The 25,423-nt window shown below is 46.2% G+C and overlaps 1 protein-coding gene across 1 annotated transcript in view; it reads right to left on the reverse strand.

Annotated features, from left to right (window-relative positions):
- Positions 1-25,423, reverse strand: part of CACNA1E (calcium voltage-gated channel subunit alpha1 E) — a gene marked incomplete at its 5' end in the record, with an annotated part of 230,218 nt that overhangs the window by 83,240 nt on the left and 121,555 nt on the right. Inside the window, 5 exons of the mRNA XM_082227021.1 lie at positions 5,120-5,226; positions 8,942-9,001; positions 19,881-20,010; positions 22,665-22,892; positions 24,578-24,698. Of these exons, the coding sequence (XP_082083147.1) occupies positions 5,120-5,226; positions 8,942-9,001; positions 19,881-20,010; positions 22,665-22,892; positions 24,578-24,698 (646 nt within the window). The remainder of the gene's footprint in view (positions 1-5,119; positions 5,227-8,941; positions 9,002-19,880; positions 20,011-22,664; positions 22,893-24,577; positions 24,699-25,423) is intronic.

The following is a 25,423-nucleotide window of genomic DNA, read 5'->3' on the forward strand; positions in this document are numbered from 1 at the left end:
CAGGGAATCCTCCACACCTGCCTGCCTCCTGTCTCCCCAAAAACAGTACTTCTGTCTTGTCAGGATTCAACCTCAATCTGTTAGCCGCCATCCAAGAGACATGCTCTCCATTGCTCTTGCTTTAAAGCAAGAATAGCGAGAGCTGCGCAGAGCATGTCAGCGGCTCTTGCTCTGCTGGCTTTACAGCGAGGCTTTACTTCTCCCTCGCTGTAAAGCAAGCAAAGCACCTGTCCTGGTGTCTCCTCCTCCTCTTCTTGCTGCAGCATCACCGCGCTTTAGAGCGAGGTGGGAGGAGGGATGGGCAAGCAAAGTGAGAGCTGTGCAAAGCAGGACAGAAGCCATGTAAGCGGCTCTCACTTTGCTTGCGAGAGCCGCTTACACGCTCTGCGCAGAATATTTTTTTTCCTCTAAAAACTAGGTGTGTCTTATGGTCAGTGCATCTTATGGGGCGAAAAATATGGTATTTTCTTTTTTATTGGGTTTTATAAACAAGAATAATGTTATACAAATAAGTATACCAAGGTTTCTCATGTCATTTGTGTACCACAAAATCAGCAGAATAAATGTGGAAAAATATCTACAACATGTTTCATTCTTGGTGGCCAATGTGTAAATTCTTGGTTCATAAATTGGTTTAAACCAGGGTTTCTCAACCTGGTCCCTACTGCCCGATAGTGGGCGTTTCAGGATTCTAGGCGGGCGGTAGGGGGTTCTACGGCACAAGCTGAATCCTTCTTCCATCGAGCACCGGTGGGCGGTAAGGAAATTTTACCATCTAGAAAGATGCATTAGTGGGCAGCAGGTATAAAAAGGTTGACTACCCCTGGTTTAAACAATTAGGAAGAAAAAAGGGGGAAAGAGGGGGAGGGGGAATGGTGAGTGGGGTGGGGTCAGGTGGTTATGCTTCTATTCTTTTACTAAGTGTATGTGTGGGGTTTTATATCAGCTTTACTTTTGTGGGTTCGTGTATTTCCTTGGTGGTGAGAGGGGTTTGGGGTGGCCTAGGGCAGGGGTCTGCAACCCGCGGCTCCGGAGCCGCATGTGGCTCTTTTACACTTTTGCCGCGGCTCCGGGGTGGATACTAGTGAGGGGAGGAGGCGCACTGTGCGCCCCGACACTCCCCACTGTGGTGGGCGCTGTACTGGCTGTGACGTCGCATGGGGGCGGTGCGTGCGTTAGTCACGCACCGTCCCGACGTCACCTTCCCACCCGCCTGCCCGCTACATTGTAAGGGGCATGTACGCTGGTCACTGCATTGAAAGGGTGCATGTACGCTGGTCACTGTTTTGAAGGGGAGTTAAGAACACACACACAAAAAAAGGTAACTTGTTAATTTAACGTTTATTTCTATGAGGAGGAGTAATTCTGAGGGGTCAAACAAAGAAATAATAAAAAAGTGACAAAAAAGTTGTTTTTATAATGACGAGTTTTGCGGCTCCCAGTTTTTTTTCCTTTGGAAACGGGTCCAAGTGGCTCTTTTTGTCTTAAAGGTTGCAGACCCCTGGCCTAGGGTGTGGTTGGTTGTCTTTGGTTGGCTGCAGTGAGATTTGTTTTGTATGTGAGTGGGGTATGTATGTGTGTGTTTACATCAGGTTAGCCATATTGATTCGTATGCTGTCGGAGGATTCTTGTTCTTGTCTTGTTGGGCTGTGTATGTGATAAAGGGGAGCCATCGTGGGGTGAAGGCGTCTTCTTCTATTTGTCCCCATGTCAGTTTCAATTTATTGGTCAGTTTTTCTAATAAGGCTGTTTCCCATACTCTTTGATACCATTGGTCCATGCTTACTACTGACAGGTCTCTCCAGTATCTATGATGTTTCTGCCTGCTGAGAGTAGGTGGGTTATGAGCTCTTTATGATGTGAGTGGGCATTATTATCTTGGAAGATGTTTAGTAGGGCCAGTTCTGGGGGGACTTCTAATACTTGTTCAGTTATTTTGCATATTTCTTGTATGATTGATTCCAGAAGAGTTGGATTTTGGGACATTCCCACCACATGTGGAAGTATGTGCCTGTTTTTATGTATGTTGGAAGCTGCCCAGAGTGGCTGGGGCAACCCAGCAAGATGTGTGGGGTATAAATAGTAAAATTATCATTATGGAAATGGACGTCCCTATTTTCACTGGAGAAATGTCACAGGGTATGCCATACTGTTGACAAAAAAAAAAAAACCTGTTAATTTCCAGAACTTTGGCTCTAAGAATTACTAACCAGGCGGGCAAAAGCTGTCATATTATATGCAAACACAATAACTTCTCCCAATAATTACAAGAATAAGTTTTCTTCCATAAAGGCCAAAGTGCCGTTCTTGAAAGGAGTCTATCAACCAGTCTACCTTCCAGCTAATCCTTTTATCCAATGGTCATGCTAGTAAATAATGATTCAAAGATCCTTTTGCATCTGCAGCACAGACACAAAGTCATTCCTCATCTGGTTCTTCCTTTCCCAAGCAGCTTTGAGACTAATAAAGGTAAAGGTAAAGGTACCCCTGCCCGAATGGGCCAGTCTTGACAGACTCTGGGGTTTGTGCGCCCATCTCACTCAAGAGGCCGGGGGCCAGCGCTGTCCGGAGACACTTCCGGGTCACGTGGCCAGCGTGACAAAGCTGCATCTGGCGAGCCAGCGCAGCACCCGGAACGCCGTTTACCTTCCCGCTGGTAAGCGGTACCTATTTATCTACTTGCACCCGGGGGTGCTTTCGAACTGCTAGGTTGGCAGGCGCTGGGACCGAGCAGCGGGAGCGCACCCCGCCGCGGGGATTCGAACCGCCGACCTTTCGATCAGCAAGCCCTAGGCGCTGAGGCTTTTACCCACAGCGCCACCCGCGTCCCTTTGAGACTAATAGTTACCTGCATATCTCAGTATGGTGGCTTTGAAAATTCTGGGTATGAAGGTTTGTGGAAAATTGCAGGAGTTGGACATTTAAAAATCTTTTACCACTTGAAGTAAGATGCTGTTACAAGGCTGATATTGGTTGAACAATTCTTGAGTGTTAATGGAAGTGTGGGTTTTGTTTTGTTTTTGGCACAGAAAGCTTCATATTTCATACGTGGTCCCCAGAAAGCATGAATCGGAATCAGAGCCTGCCCTATAATGAGTTCTCTGAATGAGTCTGAAGGGCAGTTACAAAGCACTTTCTGATAGCCCTGACTGCACAAAGCACTTTTCTCAAATGAAAAACAAGTCTATGTGAATGGATAGCAACATAACAGACATAAGCAAACCAGGTTCTTCCATTCAAGTCATGTTTCCCTCACGCCGTATTCCCCCAAAGAGAAACAAAAAGTATAATTACCCCAAAGCATTCCTGTAAGGGCCAGGATGTACAGTCAAAAGCCAGATCGATAGACAGATGGAAAGAAAACAGAAAAGATCAGGAAATGGGCCATCGCCAGAGAGCAAAGGAACAAGGAGGAGACTGTTGGAAGAAGATTTGCATCTGAGAAGAGGAAAAATCCCATCTCCCAGCCTTGCTATCCTGACATTCCACTCCTTCTGCCATCCCAGAACCCTCCCTTTTCCTCCCTTGCCTTGATTCCATTTGCCAACATTACTCTCCCCCCTAGAATTAAGAGCACACCTAAGAATGTGAAGAGTGAACACATCAAACATACACTTGCAAACACATGTATCATACAGTTAGACTCATAAGAGGTGGCTGGCTGGCTGGCTGCAGCTCCCTGATCTTCAGAGCAGCTGCCTGGCAGCTAATTAGTAAAAACACAAAACACTAATCATGAGCCCTAAGGGATAGATATGCAATGGCGCTTTGTATGTTTCCAGATGGAGGATGATTTTGGGCAAGCTGATGCAACCGGAATACAAGGAAGCCCAGTAGTAAGTGCCCTGATCAACCAGTGGTTCAGACTGCAGGCACTGGCAGCATGGACCAAACATAGCATTGCTCATAATGGACAGAAAAGGGACTGCGGGGCGAGGAGGAGAATTTGGAGAAGGAGAATGTGGGCTAAGGGCTTCAGCACCCAGCTGCTGCTTTGCTCCAAATTGCCCTTTCCTGAAACAGCTATTCTTTACAAACCAAACCAAAGCAACCGAAGACCCTAGTGTTTTGTCACATATACAGTGGAATGAAGATACGTGTCCTCACTACAGACCCAAACTAGTTTGTTTTCAACCAAGTTATCCAAAGTGCTATGTTTCTAGAGAGGCTGGTAGGGATCCTAACGCAGGACTCAGAGCTCTCAGAAAGCTCCGTTCCTTCGGGGTTCTTCCTTAGCTCAGTTGGTGGAAAGCGAGACACTTAATCTCAGGCTTGTGGGTTTGAGCCCCACGCTGGGCAAAAGGATTACAGGGGACTAGAAGACCCCCGTGGTCGCTTCTGACTCTACGATTCTATGTAACATGTAGTTTTAAGTTTGCCGTGTACATGTGCCCCGAGAAAAAGAACTGGCTGAATAAATAAAAAAAAGTACTTGTAGGGTTTTCAGGACCGAGTCTTACCTGCTTGGCCAATGAAGCCAAAATCATAAACATGTTGATATTGAATCAAAGGAATATATTTCCAAATTTGAAAGTGCAATATATATGTCAATAGGGCACTCTTAGAAGGGATAGCTTTCTTGTGTTGTAGGGTTAATGCCAAGCTGATTCGTGAGTTGAGTTGGGTTGGGTAGGGTAGGGGATGGATGGATAGATGGATAGATGACTGAGAGAATGGAAGGGGGTGAGGGATGTTAGAATTCCTGGTCCATGATTGCAGTCATGGGATTGCGTGAACATGGGGTCGAGCTTGTGTATGTATAGATGTTCATTTCTTTATTCCTATTGCACATGTTCTAGGGGCGAAACCACAACAATCTGGGGGCAACCGGGGGGCAGCCCTTCACTTTCCAGATTGCATTTTTTTGTTTGCCATTTCCTCCCCTCCCGCCTTCCTGCAATGTCCTTGCATCATTGCAAACACCCTCTGTCTCACAAATAAATCTCAAGCAGGTGACAGAGGCAAAGGCATTCACTGGATTGACAGAGCATAGATACCAACCTGGGGAGTGTCTGAGCCAGAGTTTCACTGGCAGCACAGCCCTGGACTGCGCGAGAGCTACTGGAAAGGTGACAGTCTGAACGCTAACAGGGAAAGCTCTAGAAGTGCAGGCACTTACGCCAAGGCAAAGGCCATCAGAGCTCCGACCACCACAATGAAGTCCAGGATGTTCCAGAGATCTCGGAAGTAGGAGCCGTCTTGCAGGATTAATCCCTGATCTATCATCTGCGGAAAAGGTAGAAGCAACTTAGTCATAAAGTCATTGGAATGGGAAAGTGCCACTTTTGTAAACTAAATGTTTTTTTGTAAACATCACAGTTTCTGCATCTGATCAGTAAAATGGAAGATAGTTGTATTGTTTTTCCAAGCGAGGTCTTCACTAAAGTAAACTCCCAGGAATTTAAAGGAAGAGACTCTTTCCACACAACCCACCCCCGAAATACAATGGGGCTAGTTCCCCTCTCTTCCTCCGAAAGTCCAACACCATCTCCTTTGTCTTGCTAATATTTAGGTGCAAGTTATTCTCTAGGCACCATGTAGATACTTTTTGAACCTCCCCCCTGTACGCTGGCTCATCTCCACCTGTAATTTGACCCATTATGGCAGTATCATCTGCAAACTTAATAATTGCAGTAGATCGATCAGATGAAATACAGTCATATGTATACAACGAGTACAGGTAGGGACTCAGCACACATCCCTGTGGGGTCCCAGCGCTGAGCTTCAGGGAGGTAGATGTAACAGGCCCAATCCTCACTGTTTGTGTGCGATCCCTCAGAAAGCTAGTGATATAGCCAGTAGCTTATGTGACCTTATTTTTAAAAGGGACTGGATGAATTTATGGAAGGAACATTTCTCAACAGCTATCAGACGTAATAGCTAAATGGAATCTCTCCTGTTCAGAGGCAGTATGGCTCAGAACACCACTCACTGATTGGCAAAGGGAAAGGGAGACTTGCTTGCAAGTTTCCCTTTAAGCAATCAGCTGGCCAGTTTTTCCATACAGAGGGGCCTTGAGTTTCCTTCCTCAGTCCCGACATGCCATACAAAATACACCTTTCGATGGTGTGCCCAGGGGAAAGGGCCTGCTTCATCACAGGGCCCTGATTTAGATAAGCCTCAGCCCCACTAGGAGCTTATGAAAACCAGAATGCCAATTTAGCTCCCCAACTGCCAATCTGGTGCCTAATTTTAGAAGCTCTGCTCTGTGGGAGTGACATTTGCAACATGACAGAGATGAGCAAAAGGTTCTGCTTTAAGGAGAGAGAGAGAGTGGGGTGGCGTATTCAATTTTCTCTTTCTACTCGAGAAACCATTTCACATTCTGTTCCACTGAGGCCAACGCTCATCACCCACAAAGAGGAAGTCACAGAACTTGTCGCTGTAAACCGAGATCGCACCAACAACTCACACCCACGGCTTCTCTTGCCGTGCCTAATTTTGGCAGACTCAGCAAGTGCAGAGAAAGTGAGATTATTCTTGGATTTATTTGGTGTGGGGGTTTCTTTTTACTAGAAAACGCATCAGTTTTGCCCCTTCTGCTTCCTTCCCCATTCCCCCACCAGCTTGTAGAGGAATTTCATAAACTGACTCCAGCATATCAAATAATTAGAAGAAAAGACTTGGAGAGAGAGAGGGAGGGGGAGAGAGAGAGAGTGTGTGTGTTTGCATGTGGGCACAAATAGTTTGAAAAGTGACGCAGCAGCAGAAGTTCTTGGGTCTCCCTAATAATGTGGCGTCAGGCCCAGCCCCCTCCTTGGCATTCCTCCCTCCTGTTATAAGAATTTTAAGGTCTCAAATGTACCGGTAGTATAAATATTCATAAATGCACACATATCTAAATATATAAACCATATGTCTGAAATAGTACGGGAGAGCAATCCTGAAGCCATTTTGACTCTCCCAATGACCTCAAGTATTCCTCTGCAGTGCGGGAGGCAAATGGGGAAAGCCTTCCCACTGTCTTTTCACTTGCAAATTCTGTCTTAAGGGTGTATTTGTGTATGAATAGGGTGAGCCAGTGACCTGGATTCAGGAACTAAAGTATGAACCATCACCAAAGAATGGCCAGGCTGCCCAGATAATGCAACCAGTGACCATTATCAGGTATCCTGGCGGACAGGATTTCTGCTGTAAACCGTCTCCTTCTATAATGTATTTGGGGGTGGTCTTTGGCTAAGGGGGTTGGGCAATGTCCAAAGCCTTTAAAGGTTCCTGCACACTTTTGTTCAGGGTCTCTCCCTCCTTGCAAGGAGGGGAGGGAACTCTGCTGCAACAGAAAAATAAGCATCTGCCTTGATTTCCACTGGGTCCTGCCTCTATCTATTCTTCTCTGACCGATCATGGACTTAGGAGACTCAGAGCCCCATGGGGAGTCAAAAGCCAAATCCCAAATTTTTACATCACCTCCTCCCTCCCTATTTTGCTGACACACGCTGCTTTGCTGGACCTTGCTATTGACATAGCTGGTCACCGCCTTTGGGGAAAGGTTGGAATTTTTGCAGTTGGCAAATTGGCTCTGGCCCTCTGCCATCCTCATAGCAATTGTCACAACTTTGGCAGTTTAGGCATTGGGTAGGCATAGTCTTGAATGGTTGTAGCCTCTGCCCACCCCTCCGAAAAAGGGGTATCCGATTAAAGAGATCCTGGGGAGATCCTTCTGTCTGCTCCCCAGGTGTAGTCCACTGGGGGACCTACTCCTTGACGTAGGTCAGGGACTCCTTCACTTTTGGTTGACCCCAAATGTAAGGCCTGTCTGCTGGAAGGCTGGAAGTGGTGAGTTCTACCTAATGCCTATGCCAAACCTCTTACATCTGTAGTTGTGGCCTGATTTTACCCAAACAGTAGTAGGCATGTGACAGGGAACTGCCATCGGCTCAGAGGCGAGAGGGGGAAAGGCAGATGGATTACAGAGAGCCTCAGAAAATCGTGGGAAGCAGCACTTCCTCAGCGGAGGAAGGAATCCACGCCTCGACCAGGGAGAAGAGTCGGTGGAAGAAGATTGGAAGAAATTTAAAGACTATTTACAGAAGTACTGCAAAATTAATGAATGTTAGAATGATGTTGGATTGAAGTTAAGTGGTTTTTAGCAGCAATGTTAAAAGGAATATGTAAAAATGGATGGTTAACAGGTGATAATTTCAAGTTATTATATTTTAAGATAAGAGATTAAGATAAAATCAAAGAGGGAAAGGATCTGCTGAACTAACTAATTTGAACTGGAATACAAAAAGGGAGGTGTGAGGAGGTCGGGGAAACAAGCAAATGAAAGATAAGACATGGAAAGACTAATCTGTTTTTTAATTGTTTTTATCTTGTATTTTCATTTTTTATTTTTCTTTCTTTATTTTTTCTTTATTTTTTTGCTTATTTTTGTAATATGTTGAAACTTCAATAAACATCTTTAAAAAAAATGACAAAATGACAAAAAAAAGGAAGGAAGCCACGCCTCTAGTGGGGAAGAGCTGCAGGGCTCGGAGGATGCAAGGCGGTACCAGGACACCTTGCCTGAGCAAAGCGGGGAGGAGAGAGGTCCCCCTTTACCCAAGCCTTCCTTGCACAGTAGGCTTTCATGCAGAGAGGGGAGGCGTAGGCTGGGGGTCAAGAAACTACTTTGCTGGGGAAGATTTAAGGACCGCCCACTCTCAGATTCTGCTAGTGAGTGAGCAAGACATGGAATAGAGGCGTTCTGCATTGTAAAGGTTTTAGCACCAATAATAAAGCTTTTGAAAAGACCAATGAGGCATCTTGCCTGATCGCTCTCGAGCAACCACCCAATAGCCATAACAGCATGCCTTTTTATTCCTGGAATTTGGGCGGTCCAAAGGGCAGGGAGGTGGGAATGCGTTGCCACACAAAGGAATGATGGCAAAGCACACTGTAGCAATATCAAACCTACCATCTTTCCATTGATTTCACGATTCTTTCCCTTGCTTCTTACCTTGATAACCATCTCAAAGGTGAAGACGCCAGTGAAAACATAGTCAAAATATCTCAGGACCTGCAAAGAGAAGAAGAAAAGCTGAAGGATATATTTCTGATGAAAACACTCACCTATTTAAGTATCAGCTGTATTATACGCATGCTGTTATGTTCTTTTTCAGAATTCCAAACAGCAGCGCTCACAAATTTTCTTCAATCAATTTACCTGCATAAAAGACTGTTGCAGCAAAATAATAAAGAGCCTTGTGTCGTACCTCAGAGACAAATAAAATCATTATGGCATAAGCTTTCATGGACTACATACAGCTCACTTCACCAAACACATGAAAAGGACTCTAGTTCACAAAAACGTATGCCATAATGAACTTGTAAGTCTGGAAGGTGTCATAAGACACCATGTCGGTGTCCCCCAACCTGGTGTTTGGAACTAAAGCAATGAGCCCCAGCTACCACAGCTGTTCTAGCTGAGGCTGGCTGGAATCTGTCAAAACAGGGGCAGTCAACATGGTGCTCTCCAAATTTTGATCCCATCAACCCCAGCCAACAGAGCATGTCAAGGATGATGGGTGATGTAGTCCAGAAACATCCGGAGGACATTCTGGTGGCAACTTCTGTTCTAAAGTATTTTTGGGGAAAGGCTGATATATGTTCCTTTACTAATGTCGAACCAGTTTTAGATACTAAAATGCACAATAAGTTAAGACAGTGATCAGTGAAACCTTCACTACAGGTCCAGAACGAACACAGACTTTCTAGTAGAAACATCTCTGGGCCTGAAGTGAGCAATGCGTAGGCATATTGTGTGAAAGGAGGCACAATACGCTGCTATTGGATGACCTGATTTAGAACGTGTTTCAGAATCTCGATGCAAGTAGAGAAACACAGGTAGTCCTGGAAAAACCATGGCGAGAAAAAAAAGACCACAGTGACGCACAACCTGAACTTATGTTAAAATCTAAGAGCTACCATTGGCCAGAGATCTATGTGGGCACACAGCAGGGTCTCATGATCTCCTGGCACCTCAATGGTGAAAGCCATTTGCACTGGAAATTAAAGGGGAAATCAGCCCAGAGGTTCAACAAGAACTGTGCTGGCATGTGATCCCTTTGGGTCTCTTCCAAGAAAAATAGGTTGCTGCCTGCCTGTTCCATGAGGAATTCTTGCTAGAATGGCCTGGCAAATTACAGGCAACGCATGGCTGCAATTGGTCAGAAGAGTACTTTCAACTCCCTTTGCTTTCATCGGGAGAGAGATAAGTGCCTCCTTGGTGTTGTCACCAAACCACTGACTTTAAAGGGTTTAACTGCCTAGATTGTGCTCCACCAAGGCATCATGTTTGCAGGGCAAAGTGAATAGGTCACCAAGTGGGTAATAGGGACCAAACATAAAAATATAGGCCTCTAGGCCCATTGTCCCATTTATTATCCCACCTGGAGTCAATAGAAACTACTAACAACTCTTGGTCATTACTGCTCCTTAGTCATCAACAACAATTTCATTTTTTTCTGAAGTGAGTCACATCAGACTGAATGGTGTAGCATGAAGCAACTTATCCATTCTAAGTTCTTTCTTTTAGAATCATAGAATCATAGAATCATAGAGTTGGAAGAGACCACAAGGGCCATCGAGTCCAACCCCCTGCCAAGCAGGAAACACCATCAGAGCACTCCTGACATATGGTTGTCAAGCCTCTGCTTAAAGACCTCTAAAGAAGGAGACTCCACCACACTCCTTGGCAGCAAATTCCACTGTCGAACAGCTCTTACTGTCAGGAAGTTCTTCCTAATGTTTAGGTGGAATCTTCTTTCTTGTAGTTTGGATCCATTGCTCCGTGTCCGCTTCTCTGGAGCAGCAGAAAACAACCTTTCTCCCTCCTCTATGTGACATCCTTTTATATATTTGAACATGGCTATCATATCACCCCTTAACCTCCTCTTCTGCAGGCTAAACATGCCCAGCTCCCTTAGCCGTTCCTCATAAGGCATCGTTTCCAGGCCTTTGACCATTTTGGTTGCCCTCCTCTGGACACGTTCCAGTTTGTCAGTGTCCCTCTTGAATTGTGGTGCCCAGAACTGGACACAGTACTCCAGGTGTGGTCTGACCAGAGCAGAATACAGTGGCACTATTACTTCCCTTGATCTAGATGCTATACTCCTATTGATGCAGCCCAGAATTGCATTGGCTTTTTTAGCTGCCGCGTCACACTGTTGGCTCATGTCAAGTTTGTGGTCAACCAAGACTCCTAGATCCTTTTCACATGTACTGCTCTCAAGCCAGGTGTCACCCATCTTGTATTTGTGCCTCTCATTTTTTTTGCCCAAGTGCAATACTTTACATTTCTCCCTGTTAAAATTCATCTTGTTTGTTTTTGCCCAATTCTCTAATCTGTCAAGGTCATTTTGAAGTGTGATCCTGTCCTCTGGGGTGTTAGCCACCCCTCCCAGTTTGGTGTCATCTGCAAATTTGATCAGGATGCCCTTGAGTCCATCATCCAAGTCGTTGATAAAGATGTTGAATAAGACCGGGCCCAAGACAGAACCCTGTGGCACCCCACTAGTCACTCTTCTCCAGGATGAAGAGGAACCATTGATGAGCACCCTTTGGGTTCGGTCAGTCAGCCAGTTACAAATCCACTGAGTGGTAGCATAGTCAAGACCGCATTTTACCAGCTTCTTTACAAGAATATCATGGGGCACCTTGTCAAATGCCTTGCTGAAATCAAGGTAGGCTACATCCACTGCGTTCCCTTCATCTACCAGGCTTGTAATTCTGTCAAAAAACGAGATCAGGTTAGTCTGACATGACTTATTTTTCAGAAATCCATGCTGACTATTGGTGATCACAGCATTCCTTTCTAGGTGCTCACAGACTGTTTGCTTAATGATCTGCTCCAGAATCTTCCCTGCTATTGATGTCAGACTGACTGGGCGGTAATTATTTGGGTCCTCTCTTTTCCCCTTTTTGAAAATAGGGACAACATTTGCCCTCCTCCAGTCTGCCGGGACTTCGCCTGTTCTCCAGGAATTCTCAAAGATGACTGCCAGTGGTTCTGAGATCACACCTGCCAGTTCTTTTAATACTCTTGGATGCAGTTCATCTGGCCCTGGAGACTTGAATACATCTAAACTAGCCAAATATTCTTGTACTATCTCCTTAGTTATTCTGGGCTGTGTTTCCTTTGCTGAATCATTTGCTCCAAATTCTTCAGGTCGGGCATTGTTTTCTTTATCGGAGAAGACTGAGGCAAAGAAGGCATTGAGTAGTTCAGCCCTTTCTGTGTCCCCTGTTTGCATTTCACCATCTTCTCCTCTGAGTGACCCCACAGTTTCTTTGTTCTTCCTTTTGCTACGAACATACCCATAAAAGCCTTTTTTGTTGCTTTTAACCTCTCTAGCAAGCCTGAGTTCATTCTGTGCTTTAGCTTTTCTGACTTTGTGTCTACACGTGCTGGCTATTTGTTTGAATTCCTCTTTGGTGGTTTCCCCCCTTTTCCATTTTTTGTACACATCCTTTTTTAATCTTAATTCAGTTAAAAGTTCTTTAGATAGCCACCCTGGCTTCTTTAGGCACCTTCCATGTTTCCGTCTCATTGGTATTGCCTGTCGTTGTGCTTTTACTATCTCCCTCTTAACAAACTCCCAGCCATCATGAACTCCCTTTCCATTAAGTATTGCTGTCCATGGGATCTCACCCAGCACTTCCCTAAGTTTTATGAAGTCGGCTTTCTTAAAGTCAAGAAATTGAGTCCTAGTATGCTTGGCTGCTCCTTTCCGCTGTATAGTAAACTTCAGAAGAGCATGATCACTCGCGCCTAATGATCCTTCCACATCTACCCCACTAACCAGGTCATCAACATTGGTTAGGACCAGATCTAAAATGGCTGTTCCTCTTGTTGCTTCTCCCACTTTCTGGACAATGAAGTTGTCTGCAAGGCCAGTGAGGAATCTGTTTGACCTTATGCTCTTGGCTGAGTTTGACGTCCAACAAATATCCGGGTAATTGAAGTCCCCCATTACTACTATCTCCCTTCCTTTTGCATGCTTGGCCATCTGTTCCAGGAAGGCATCATCTATGTCCTCCGTTTGGCTTGGGGATCTATAGTAAACTCCCACAATGAGGTCTCTGTTATTCTTCTCTCCCTTAATTTTGACCCAAATGCTCTCACTTTGGCTTTGAGGTTCTAAATCTTGGATCTCTTCACAGGTATACACATCCCTGACATATAACGCCACTCCTCCTCCTTTCTTGTCTGGTCTGTTTCTCTGAAATAGATTGTATCCCCCCATTATTACATTCCAATCGTGGGACTTATCCCACCAGGTTTCAGTGATGCCTATTATGTCATATTTAGTTTGCTGTACCAAGAGCTCAAGCTCATCTTGTTTATTTCCCATGCTTTGCGCATTAGTGTACAGACATTGAAGTCCATTAATCATTCCCCCGTGTCTCTTATTTAAGGATTTTTTCCTCCCACCACTAGGTCCGCGTGCTGTTTGCTCCATTTGGTCTATGACATTTGGATGATCATCTTCATTAATTGATAGACTCCTACCTTCAGGAGCATTGTCTCCCTCCCCCACATTAGTCAGTTTAAAGCCCTCCTGATGAGGTTTCTGAGATTTTTGGCAAAAACATTTCTCCCAACCGTTGTGAGGTGCAGCCCATCACTTGCCAGAAGTCCATCTTCAAGAAACTGCAGTCCGTGATCTAAGAATCCAAACCGTTCCTGTTTACACCATTTGCGAAGCCAGCTGTTCACTTCCACTATTTTCCCCTCTCTCCCTGGGCCACGTCATTCAACTGGGAGGACAGACGAGATGACAATTTGTGCATTTAGTTGCTTCAATTTCCTGCTGAGAGCCTCGTAGTCTCTTTTGATCTTCTGGAGGCTATTGCTTGCAGTGTCATTGGTTCCCACATGAACCAAGAGGAAGGGGTATTCGTCAGTGGGTTTTATGATTCCTTGCAGTCGTTCAGTTACATCTTGGATCTTAGCCCCGGGGAGACAGCACACTTCCCGAGACATCTTGTCAGGCCCACAGATCACTGCTTCTGTTCCCCTCAGTAGGGAATCCCCTATCACCACTACACGCCTCCTCTTGGGTTTGGTCGGGGTTCTTCCGTGAGCTGTCCGTTCCAAGGTCACCTGCACATTCCCTGAGGACTGACTTTGCTGCTCGTCTTCATATACCTGATCGACTGTAATGAGGGAGAGATCCTCAAATGGAGTCTGCTCTTCGTCTTCCATGCTAGGGGAGAGGACCTCAAAGCGATTGTGTATTTCTAGACAATCAGAGTGGACCCTGGGCCTCCTACTTCTTTGAGTCACGTTTCTCCATATATCTGGCTCCTGTGTTGGTGAACAAGCCTCCTTCTCAGGGGAGTCCCCTGTCTCCTCCTTGGTGGGGACGGTGTGCTCTGTTGCTTCCAAGAAGAGCTCCAGCTCTCTAATTCTTTGGAGCGTAGCTACACGTTCCTCCAGTTGCTGGACTTTGTCTTTTAATAGGGCAATCAACATGCAATTGCTGCAGGTAAAGCTGCCTGCAACCTTTGGCAAGATGGCAAACATTGCGCAGGAATCGCAGGCGACTGCAGCTGTTCCCTCCCCTTCCATCATGAGATCGTGTTGTTGGGGGTGGCTACAGAGGTCCTCCATCATAAAAAGCTTGAAGACAGGACAAATAACTTCCCCCACAAAAAAAACCCTAGGTCTCCCCCAACAAACGTTTGAGACTAGCTCCCCTAAATCTAAAAGATGGGTATAACTGCGCGCGCAGCTAATCAGCCACCAAGAAACACACACACACAAGAAAACCCTTTTTGCTCCTTCTTCAACTGCTGCCCTGCAAACTCTGATAAGCTCCTCCCACAGCTAATCCCCTGCCTCAACAGAAACCCTGCCCCCTCTGACCTTTACACAGGGAAAACAGCTAATCAGCCACCAAGAAACACACACACACAAGAAAACCCTTTTTGCTCCTTCTTCAACTGCTGCCCTGCAAACTCTGATAAGCTCCTCCCACAGCTAATCCCCTGCCTCAACAGAAACCCTGCCCCCTCTGACCTTTACACAGGGAAAACAGCTAATCAGCCACCAAGAAACACACACACACACACACAAGAAAACCCTTTTTGCTCCTTCTTCAACTGCTGCCCTACAAACTCTGATAAGCTCCTCCCACAGCTAATCCCCTGCCTCAACAGAAACCCTGCCCCCTCTGACCTTTACACAGGGAAAACAGCTAATCAGCCACCAAGAAACACACACACACACACACACAAGAAAACCCTTTTTGCTCCTTCTTCAACTGCTGCCCTACAAACTCTGATAAGCTCCTCCCACAGCTAATCCCCTGCCTCAACAGAAACCCTGCCCCCTCTGACCTTTACACAGGGAAAACAGCTAATCAGCCACCAAGAAACACACACACACACACACACACACACACAAGAAAACCCTTTTTGCTCCTTCTTCAACTGCTGCCCTACAAACTCTGATAAGCTCCTCCCACAGCTAATCCCCTGCCTCAACAGAAACCCTGCCCCCTCTGACCTTTACACAGGGAAAACAGCTAATCAGCCACCAAGAAACACACACACACAAGAAAACCCTTTTTGCTCCTTCTTCAACTGCTGCCCTTCAGACTCTGCAATTATTCTGGATGTAGCTTTATGCTGTCCCCAGTAGCAGAGATATATTTTTGAGAAACAGAAGGCAAGGCTGGTTTAAACAGATTCAGGCTCTCCGCCTTCTTTTGCCTCCACAGGAGATATGGGCAAACACTGTCATATTACATTTTTAAAAAATCATCATTTTATTATAGGCAAAGCTCCTAAAATATGATGTGTCTATAAAAAATAATGCGAACGAAGAGCAGCCCTGATTCTTGCACCAAGGGAGGAAGAAAATAAATGCAGGCCTCAAGTATTGCCTGTCAGTTTAATTAATAATGATTAATAATAACTCCTTGGCCCTACCCTGGCATGAAAAGCAAGCGCCCTGGGGCGTCCCTGGCTCCACCTTCCTAACAGCCCCCATCAGAGGAAGCAGGAAGATGCCAGGACAGAGCAGCCTCTTTCTTCCATCAATATGCAGAGAAATATGGGGAATGAGGATGGGGAAGCAGCCAGCATGGGCAAGAGCCAGGGATGGTGGGAGGACTTCTGGAGGACAACAGATTCTCTCCTCCTGCCGTTAAGTGAAGCTGGCCAACGTGACGGAGCCAAGCGTCACTGAAGACTGGCTGCTACATGCCATCAAAGGGGCAGCTGCAGAAGCTGGTTTGAAAGCTGGCAACCCTCGTCGGCTGCCAATGCTTTCAGGCCTGTGCCTTATGCCTCCTGTGTGCCCTGCTTTTCCTTGTCCTGGGGTCTGCTGCCCGTGGCCTTCCTTAAACCCTTTGCTCCCCTTGCTGCCTCTCATCTGGTCTGCTTGCCTTTTCCCTGCCTCTTTGCCCTTAGCTTAAATGATGCCCGTTGCCACCTACGCCCTGGCTTTCCCTTCCGACACCCACCCACAGCAATCGCTGCAGAGCATTCACAAAAGCGCCACTTGGAGCAGCCAAAAGCGTAGCCCCCACACACAACATGCATATTCTTCTAGACCCACTTGTCATCAAGCGGAGACAAGCTATATACGGTTCTCCTTGTGACTAGGAACAGATGACCCACGGAAGGCTCTGTTTCAGGACCCAGCACTGCTATGATTCCGACATGAAAGCTCCAGCGCTGCAAGTATCATTTCCCCCTCCAAGCTAATTTGCTACGCACAATGGCTAACTAATTACCCGCCTCTGGGACCAGAGAAAACGATTCATCAGATTGGGGAGCTGAGGCCAAGCATTCTCAGCCTCAGCGGGACAAAGGCTCCTTTTCAATGTTTAAAGTACAGTTAAGTCGGAAGATGCAAATTCCCGCAGGAGTAGAAGTTAAAATAAGATGCACAGCCAGCCTTCTCCCCATCTTTTACTCTCAGGGTTCCCAGGTACAGTTGACTTTCTTTCTTTGCCTCTCTTCCTGTCCCTGCTCTGCTGCTTAAGACAACTTAGTTTTAGTTAAGAATTTATTCATGACTTCTCCACTGTGAGGGTTAAACGTCAGAATGCAGTCCATCCTGTATACAGCCATCAAAAGGGAGCAACTACCAGGAGACAGAGAAAAGCAATGACAAACCTACATAGCATCCTAAAAAGCAGAGACATCACCTTGCCGACAAAGGCCCGTATAGTTAAAGCTATGGTTTTCCCAGTAGTGATGTATGGAAGTGAGAGCTGGACCATAAAGAAGGCTGATCGCCAAAGAATTGACACTTTTGAATTATGGTGCTGGAGGAGACTCTTGAGAGTCCCGTGGACTGCAAGAAGATCAAACCTATCCATTCTGAAGGAAATCGGCCCTGAGTGCTCAATGGAAGGACAGATCCTGAAGCTGAGGCTCCAGTACTTTGGCCACCTCATGAGAAGAGAAGACTCCTGGAAAAGACCCTGATGTTGGGAAAGATGGAGGGCGCAAGGAGAAGGGGACGACAGAGGACGAGATGGTTGGACAGTGTTCTTGAAGCTACCAGCATGAGTTTGACCAAACTGTGGGAGGCAGTGGAAAACAGGAGTGCCTGGCGTGCTCTGGTCCATGGGGTCATGAAGAGTCGGACACGACTAAACAACAACAACCAGGAGACAAGCTACACCAGCCAAGGAAGCCTCCTTGTAACAACAGGTGTGTCCTTGTTCAATCCAGTCTTCCCCTTGTTTCACCTCTGCTTTTACCTCATTCTGTCCTCCAAGGCACAGGAGCCAAGTCTGACAAGTGTTCATGCCACTGCTGACTCTTTTTCTATTGGCCATTAGAAATGTGCTGCCCAGTGTTCTCTGGTCAGCTCACAAAAATATGTTTTTATCTCCACACTTAATCTCTTTTTTGGGTCAGAGGGAACGACTCAATCCTCCACTGGCTGTGGACCAACTCCACTCCGAAAGAGTCCAGGTTGGTATTTAATTGGTGTGTAAGATCAAGATCAGCCACCTGTCCCTATAAAGCAGGGGTCAGCAAACTTTTTCAGCAGGGGCCAGTCCACTGTGCCCCAGACCTTGTGGGGGGCCGGACTATATTTCTTGGGGGAGGGGATGAACGAATTCCTATGCGCCATAAATAACCCAGAGATGCATTTTAAATAAAAGGACACATTCTACTCATGTAAAAACACACTGATTCCCGGACCGTCCACTGGCCAGATTTAGAAGGCGATTGGGCCGGATCCAGCCCCTGGGCCTTAGGTTGCCTACCCATGCTATAAAGGCTGCCTTGGGATGGAGTTCTATGGTTGCTGCCATCCTGCCACCACCATGCAGTGATATCTGCAATAACTCCATGGCTCAATTTACCTGGAATTTTTTATTGTGAGAATTTCCAACTTTCAGTTGCCACCACAGAGCAGAAGACCAAGACACGCTTCTACCCCTTTGCAGGAAGGGAAGTAAAAGTGACTGGGCTTTGCCAACGGAATAGCAAAGAGCACTCTGGGAAACCTACTGTTTTGTTCCACCCGGCAAAAGTTCACTACAGTGGTGCCTCGCAAGACGAAATTAATTCGTTCCGCAAGTTTTTTCTTCTTGCGAGTTTTTCGTCTTGCGAAGCACAGTTTCCCATAGGAATGCATTGAAAATCAATTAATGCGTTCCTAGGGAAACCGCCTTCAGACCAGGTCCGGGGACAGTCTGTCCCCAGACCTTTTCTGAAGGCTGGCGGGGGAAGAAGGAGTTCCCCGCTGGGCTCTCCAAGCTGCGGATAGCAGCCTGCTGCCCCGCACGAGGGGCGCTCTTTAGCAGAGCGCCCCTCGCGCGGGGCAGACATTCGCAGCTTGGGGAGCCCTGCAGGACTTCTCCGCAGGGCTCTCCAAGCTGCGGATAGGCGCAGCAGGCTGCTATCCGCAGCTTGGAGAGCCCTGCGGGGAAGTCCTGCAGAGCTCCCCAAGCTGCGAATGTCCGCCCCGCGCGAAGGGCGCTCTGTTCTGAATGTTGGCGGTGGGGAGGAAAAACCCTCCTCCCACCGCAAGCCCCGGGAAGGCTGCGCGCCTTCTCCTCTGTTCCCAGACCTCCCACCACAAGCCTTCAGGACAGGTCTGGGAACAGAGGAGAAGGTGCGCTGCGTTTCCCCGCTGTCCCAGGAGATTTCCCTATGGGCTTTCGTCTTGCGAAGCAAGCCCATAGGGAAATTCGTCTTGCGAAGCCTCTAAAAATCGGAAAACCCTTTCGTCTTGCGGGTTTTTCGTTTAGCGAGGCATTCGTCTTGCGGGGTACCACTGTATTTGCCTTTTGCAATCAGAAGAATACTGTGGCAAATCTTTCCCTGTGACATTCAGTGTGTGTGTGTGTGTGTACTACATTGTCAGGGAGATGGTTAGGATAAAACCTCATGTGTGTATCTATATCGATCTATCAATCTATCATCTATCATCTATCAAGACAAATATATAAGGTAAATGTCATTGGTAGGCAAACTAAGGCCTGGGGGCTGGATCCAGCCCAATCGCCTTCTCAGTCCGGCCCGCGGACAGTCCGGGTATCAGTGTGTTTTTACATGAGTAGAATGTGTCCTTTTATTTAAAATGCATCTCTGGGTTATTTGTGGGGCACAGGAATTCGTTCATTCCCCCCTTCAAAAATATAATCCTGCCCCCCACAAGGTCTGAGGGACAGTGGACCTGCTGTTAAAGTTTGCTGACCCCTGGTATATGTGAACACTCAAACATGTAATCTCTAACTGCAGCCTGCAACAGTACAGCCCAGCAAGAGAACAATTTCTGTGTGTCTCGTAAGCATGTGGCCCAGTTCTATACTGGACTGAAAAGAGGGCCTATAGCTGGGAGAACTGGAGCTCATTTACATTAGGATCTCATGATGGGGCAAGCATTGTCAGAAAAGCAACAACAGGGTAATCACTTTATTCCTCTCTGAGTTGGTCAGGACGGGGTCCTCCGCTGCCAAGGCAATGCTGCTGGCTGCAATCACCAGAAGGATGCACATCTCAAAATATCGCAGGTTGACAATGTAATGGCAGACTCTTCGGATTCTGTCAGGGAAAGAACACAGAGTGGTCAGTGCGATATATGGTCACTGATCTCTCACACACAGTTCTGATCCTTTAAGGCCCTTCCAATGTATACCAGTGTACTTGGCATTCATAGGGCATTTCAGAGCGTTTACAGAGTATTTCACATGTGTTTTCTCATCGGTGCCAATTCCTGCTGAGGCAAACAGAATTAGCACCACTGCAAGAGGAAAATGATTCAAGCCCCCTCCTCCCAGGGTTCAAATGTATACCTGCAACTGACTAAAAAAAAACAGCCCAAAATTATTTTAAAAAGAAAAATGCATTAATTTAATTGTTAATTGTGTTAATACAGTGTCCATGGACAACCTGAAAGTAGGAGCAGTTTTAGCAATAAATATAATTGCACCAGTTGATGAAGGAAAACTTCAACCTGGGCTTGGTCTCTAATGCAATCATTCCCACAGAAGCTGGTCAGAGGTAAAGGGTGCCCTGACCATTAGGTCCAGTCGTGACTGACTCTGGGGTTGCGGCGCTCATCTCGCTTTATTGGCCAGCATGACTAAGCCGCTTCTGGCAAACCAGAGCAGCACACAGAAATGCCATTTACCTTCCCACCGGAGTGGTACCTATTTATCTACTTGCACTTTGATGTGCTTTCAAACTGCTAGGTTGGCAGGAGCAGGGACCGAGCAACGGGAGCTCACCCCATCGCGGGGATTCGGACCGCCAACCTTCTGATCGGCAAGCCCTAGGCTCTGTGGTTTAACCCACAGCGCCACCCGCGTCCCTTATATCTTTTCTTAGAAGCCTGCAAACAGCACAACCAGGAATCTGGGTAAGCTGGAGCACTTGGCTTCATGTTGAATTTTATAGGGTGGAACTAGCATCACCACCTATCAATTAGGTGGCTCCTGCAGCGTTTTGTCTTGCAAGACTCACCCCTCCCGTAACAGCACAAATCGGGTTGCCCAGTACAGCCCTGGTATCTTCCATTTTGGCTGCCCTAATATGTTCGCAAAAACAAAGCGCTTTGCGAGTGTTGTTAAAGTCTATCCCTGGGTTGCATGTGTGCTGAACCAGCCACCTTCAGCCCTGACACTCCTGCAATGAACAGAAAGACCTGAAGGAGGAGTGTAAGCATGTTTGGCTTAATACACTCACAGTCCCTCTAGCAACAGCGATCTCTGGTCATCCTGGGTTCCTTGTTGTGATGAGGACTGCAAGCGCATTCAGCCAAACAAATTTACAACCCCACTTCAGACCCTTCCACTCAACATGGGGAAGCTTTCGTTTCCCATGGGTCTCATGGTAGGGATGATTGCAATGTGTATGTTATCTTTATAACACTCAACCTTTCCCCAGGGGAATGCATGGCGATGTCACAGATTATCAACACGATAGGCAGGCTAAGCAGAGAGAAGGCAGTGCAATCAAAGCAACTCTGGCAGCTGAGACTCGCAGCTTCTATTCCACCGATTTCAGTAGGGTTGAATCCAATTAAAATGCAAACATTTAATTTCATTTAGTTCAGAGGTTAGGCTGAAAAGTGACTTTGCTTTCACACAAATCATTTGCTCTTCTACTGTAAGCTGCAGGTGGATTTGAAACCATTTTGCCCACTATCAGGAACACTGTGCTTTTCCTCTGTATTAGGTTCTGTCCACACCAGAAAACATAATTCTCAGGCCATCTGAAGCTCAGCACACATTCACTATACACTTTGGTCTGAGTGCCATTTCATGACCGCATTTATTTTATTCAAACCAGCCTTTTAGTACTAAAACATCTTTGCAGTTTTGTGTTTTTTTAACAAAAGATAGGTATAGTGCTATAACACCATAATGTTATAATGTTAAGTTTTGTAGTATGGTGTAACAGTGGTATAACACTATAATATCACAATGTTTTTTTTAAAAAAACAATTTAAAAGACCAGTTGTCTGATCAGCGGAGGTGTTCTACATTATTCACAGAAGGGAATAGAGGAAGCTGCTATGGATATAGCCTCATATAACCAAAATTCTCAACTCTAATTAAGGCATAAAAGGGTTAAGACCATAGAGTAAGCTGTCCTGCCAGGCTTTGCTAGTTCACACCCTGACACCTTGGGAAGAAGGGCGGTTCTTTTTCCTTTCGCTATATGAACCCAACCAATAAGGGGTCCACTGAGGCTAGTACTGTCTACTTTGACTGGCAACAACTCCCCATGTTCTCTCTTGGACCTTTCATATCACCTACAACCTGATCCTTTTAACCGGAGATGTCAGCCATGGGACCTTAGACTTCCTGCATTCTGCATGTGCTCTATCTACCTTTCAAAATAGCATCCATTCTGGAACTTGGCCGCGACACTGGAATATGGCAGAAATGATGCTGGATTTTTTTTTTTGGGGGGGGGGGAAGGACAATGACATTTTGCACACCAAGGTGATTCAAACTTAGATCTCCCACCTAGATAACAAACCAGCTCACCATTCCCATTTCACTCACCAAAGTCTCCTAGGCCACTCGGCCGATGGGTCTTGAACTTTCTGTGGGGAAACCTACCCAAATCAACTTCTTTTCTGTGGAACCCTGGCATGTTGTAAAGGGTTCCCGGGAGTGTTTTAAAGCAAGCTTGAAAACCAACATATTATGCATTTCAAGCAGAAAAGCTAAGGCAGTGTATCTCACGGGTTTGTGGTGCTGAAGATAAACATCGAGCTGTGAGGCACCATGGGTTTGCCCACGGGTTTCTTCTTTTTCTGCTTCTTCTTCTTCTTCTCTGCCTCTGCTTCCTCCTCTTCCTTTGTCTCTGCCTCCTTCAAAGGGCTGGCTTCTCCATCTGTCTTGTTGCTAACTAGAAAGTGAACAAGGCCCGTTACTGCTATAGCTGGGAGGGGAATGCATTTGACACAAAGCCTGAAGGGAGTTCATAGGCTGGACGCGTTACTTACCTTATAGTCCCAGAGTTTGGGAAAACAAGAGAGCAGAGGAAAAACAAGAATCGGGGGCGGAGGGATGTGGGCAAAAATATACTTAAAGATACTTAAAAAGATGCAATCTTACAAAAAAAATGACTGCTTGCATAAACTCACAGCAAATAATGGATGCTGAGTCCTGTTAGCAGGACTGTATCTGTTGTGGGCTAAAAATATTTTTATGTGTTGGGGGGGTAGGCAGGATGCTGAGACCCTTCTAATTCCTGGATGCAGCATGAATTCAATTCCTGGAACAGCCCGGCTAGCTTCCTGGTGAGGCAATGGTCCTCTACGCATGATACGATACGATAATCTTTATTGTCATTGTCCCGTACAGAACAACGAAATTGAAAAAATCTACATCAGACATTTTAAAACCAACAAGCCTGCTATCCCAGCTATCCCAGCCTGGTTAATGCCCTAAAAACTCTGATATCCCATGATTAAATACAATATTCTCCCACAGAGACTACCTTACACTGCGTTTAAAACCGAAATCACATTTGAATAAAAACTGTTTCTCAGGCGGCTAGTCCTAGTCTTTATAACCCTGTACCTTCTTCCAGAAGGCAGAAGATGAAAGAGATCGTTTCCGGGGTGCGCACTATCCTGCGCTATCTCTGCAGCTTTCTTAGGACACCTGGAAGCACAGATTTGATCCAAGGTGGGAAGAGTGCACCCAATTATTCTCTCCGCAGTATGGGCCATTAAAGTAGCAAAGGAAGTGGATCTATATCAGATGACAAATGAGGGGGGCTTTCCCTAAACACGCTGGTAGGTAGAAAGATAAAAGCAAGAGTGGAGGGTTGAGTTGTATGTAAGCTGGAAGATGGAAGAGGAAGAGAGAGAGCCATGCCTGATCTCTCTTGGAATCCAAGGCTGTGGCTATGGTGTAAGCAAGACCCTCTTGTTAGTGCTGTGAACCCCTCTATGACAGGCTCAGGTTATGCATATGTGCAAATAAACCATATATCATAAAGACACCGCCGTCTCTGCTGCCCCCCATTCTCAAACCTGAACCCTGTGTAAGCTCCTGGAACCCCCCTGGAATCTTACGCCCCTCAGAGATTGGGGTGGCACGCAACAATATTAATAGCAACAACATTCTGCGCACCAGCAATCCAAATTACAGGCCAAGGAACATAGAATTCTGCAGCCTGTAATTTGCATAATTTATTCTGCAATTGCTCCTGTTTTGCATGAGATATTCTGGTCTAGCTAGTCACGGGGAGAACAAAGAGCTCGGCAAAGCTGGGAAGCCGTGCTCCCAAACACTTGACATTTTATTCAGCAATTATTCTAGTTTCCGAGATTTCAAGAGGTATTGCCCACACACTGTGGGTGAATGCATAATCACTTGATTATGCCTATGGCTGCCTATGTTGCCATCTCTTTTGCTTCTCCAGATCAGGTGCAGAAATATGGGCCAACGTTCTGATTCGCTTGGTAGAACCAGCCTAGTGCGCAACATGGAAAATTAACAATGGGAATATCACCATCTCTCCTCTTCCATAAGGGCCAGAAACCTTTTTAAAGCTGAACGGTGTATGCGCCCATTGGCCCATACTGCACTTTTCTAGCGCTGCCTGAAGATTCGCAGCCTAATTACAGCTCTGTCTGTCTCACACTTCCTTCCCCAGCTGTTGCAATGCAAACGCAACACAGGAGAACTGGCAGGTAGAGGAAGACATTTCTGCAGAAAAGGTGTGAGCAAGGGATTGCTGCTTTACATTCACACCTCCTGGTTCTGCAGTTAGTAAGAAGGTGATTAGGAGGAGATGAAATGGGAAAATAGAGAGAACATGAGAGGCTGTCAAGCACAGGGAAAGAGAGACAAAAGTGACTTGAGCAAGGCGCTTTTTGGCGATGCTGATTAATTAATCTCCGTATTTAAATTCTTTCACCTGGAAGGTGAAGAAGAACATTCTTCCAGGTGTTTGTGAATGGCAAATGCTAAAGAAACACCCTCCTTGTTTCTGACAGCTGCCAGATCCAAGATACCTACTTTGAGAAGCTGACCGATCAGCTCCTAAATTATTCGGACGGTGCCTTTTACTGCTAAGGGGAAGGACTAGATAATTTCCCGGAGGAGAGGACTCTTGTGATCATGTTCTGCTCTGTGAGAACAGCATCCTGGGTCAGCGGTCTGATCCAGCAAGATCTTCTTATGTTCCTAGGAAGAGCAAAGAATTTCAGAGCCACACAGAGCTCTTCTTCTCCTTATAACTATGACCAAGTCGGGCACACCAAGAAAGTTTAAAACAGCGCAGAAACCACAACATTAGAAACGAGCAGATGCATGTAGCATTGCTCTGCCCTAGCCTACCGAAGCATAAGGGCACCTGCAAGAATTGGTGTGGATGCCTTTCCTTGCTACCCACGAAAGCTGCCAGTCCTTTGCATGAAGGCCGACTGCCGCCCATCCCTGTGAGAACTATATTTAGAGCAGAAGATGCTTATATAAAGCTTTAC

Source organism: Podarcis vaucheri (genome assembly GCF_965113315.1).
Source record: "Podarcis vaucheri genome assembly, chromosome: 6".
Lineage (NCBI taxonomy): Eukaryota > Metazoa > Chordata > Lepidosauria > Squamata > Lacertidae > Podarcis > Podarcis vaucheri.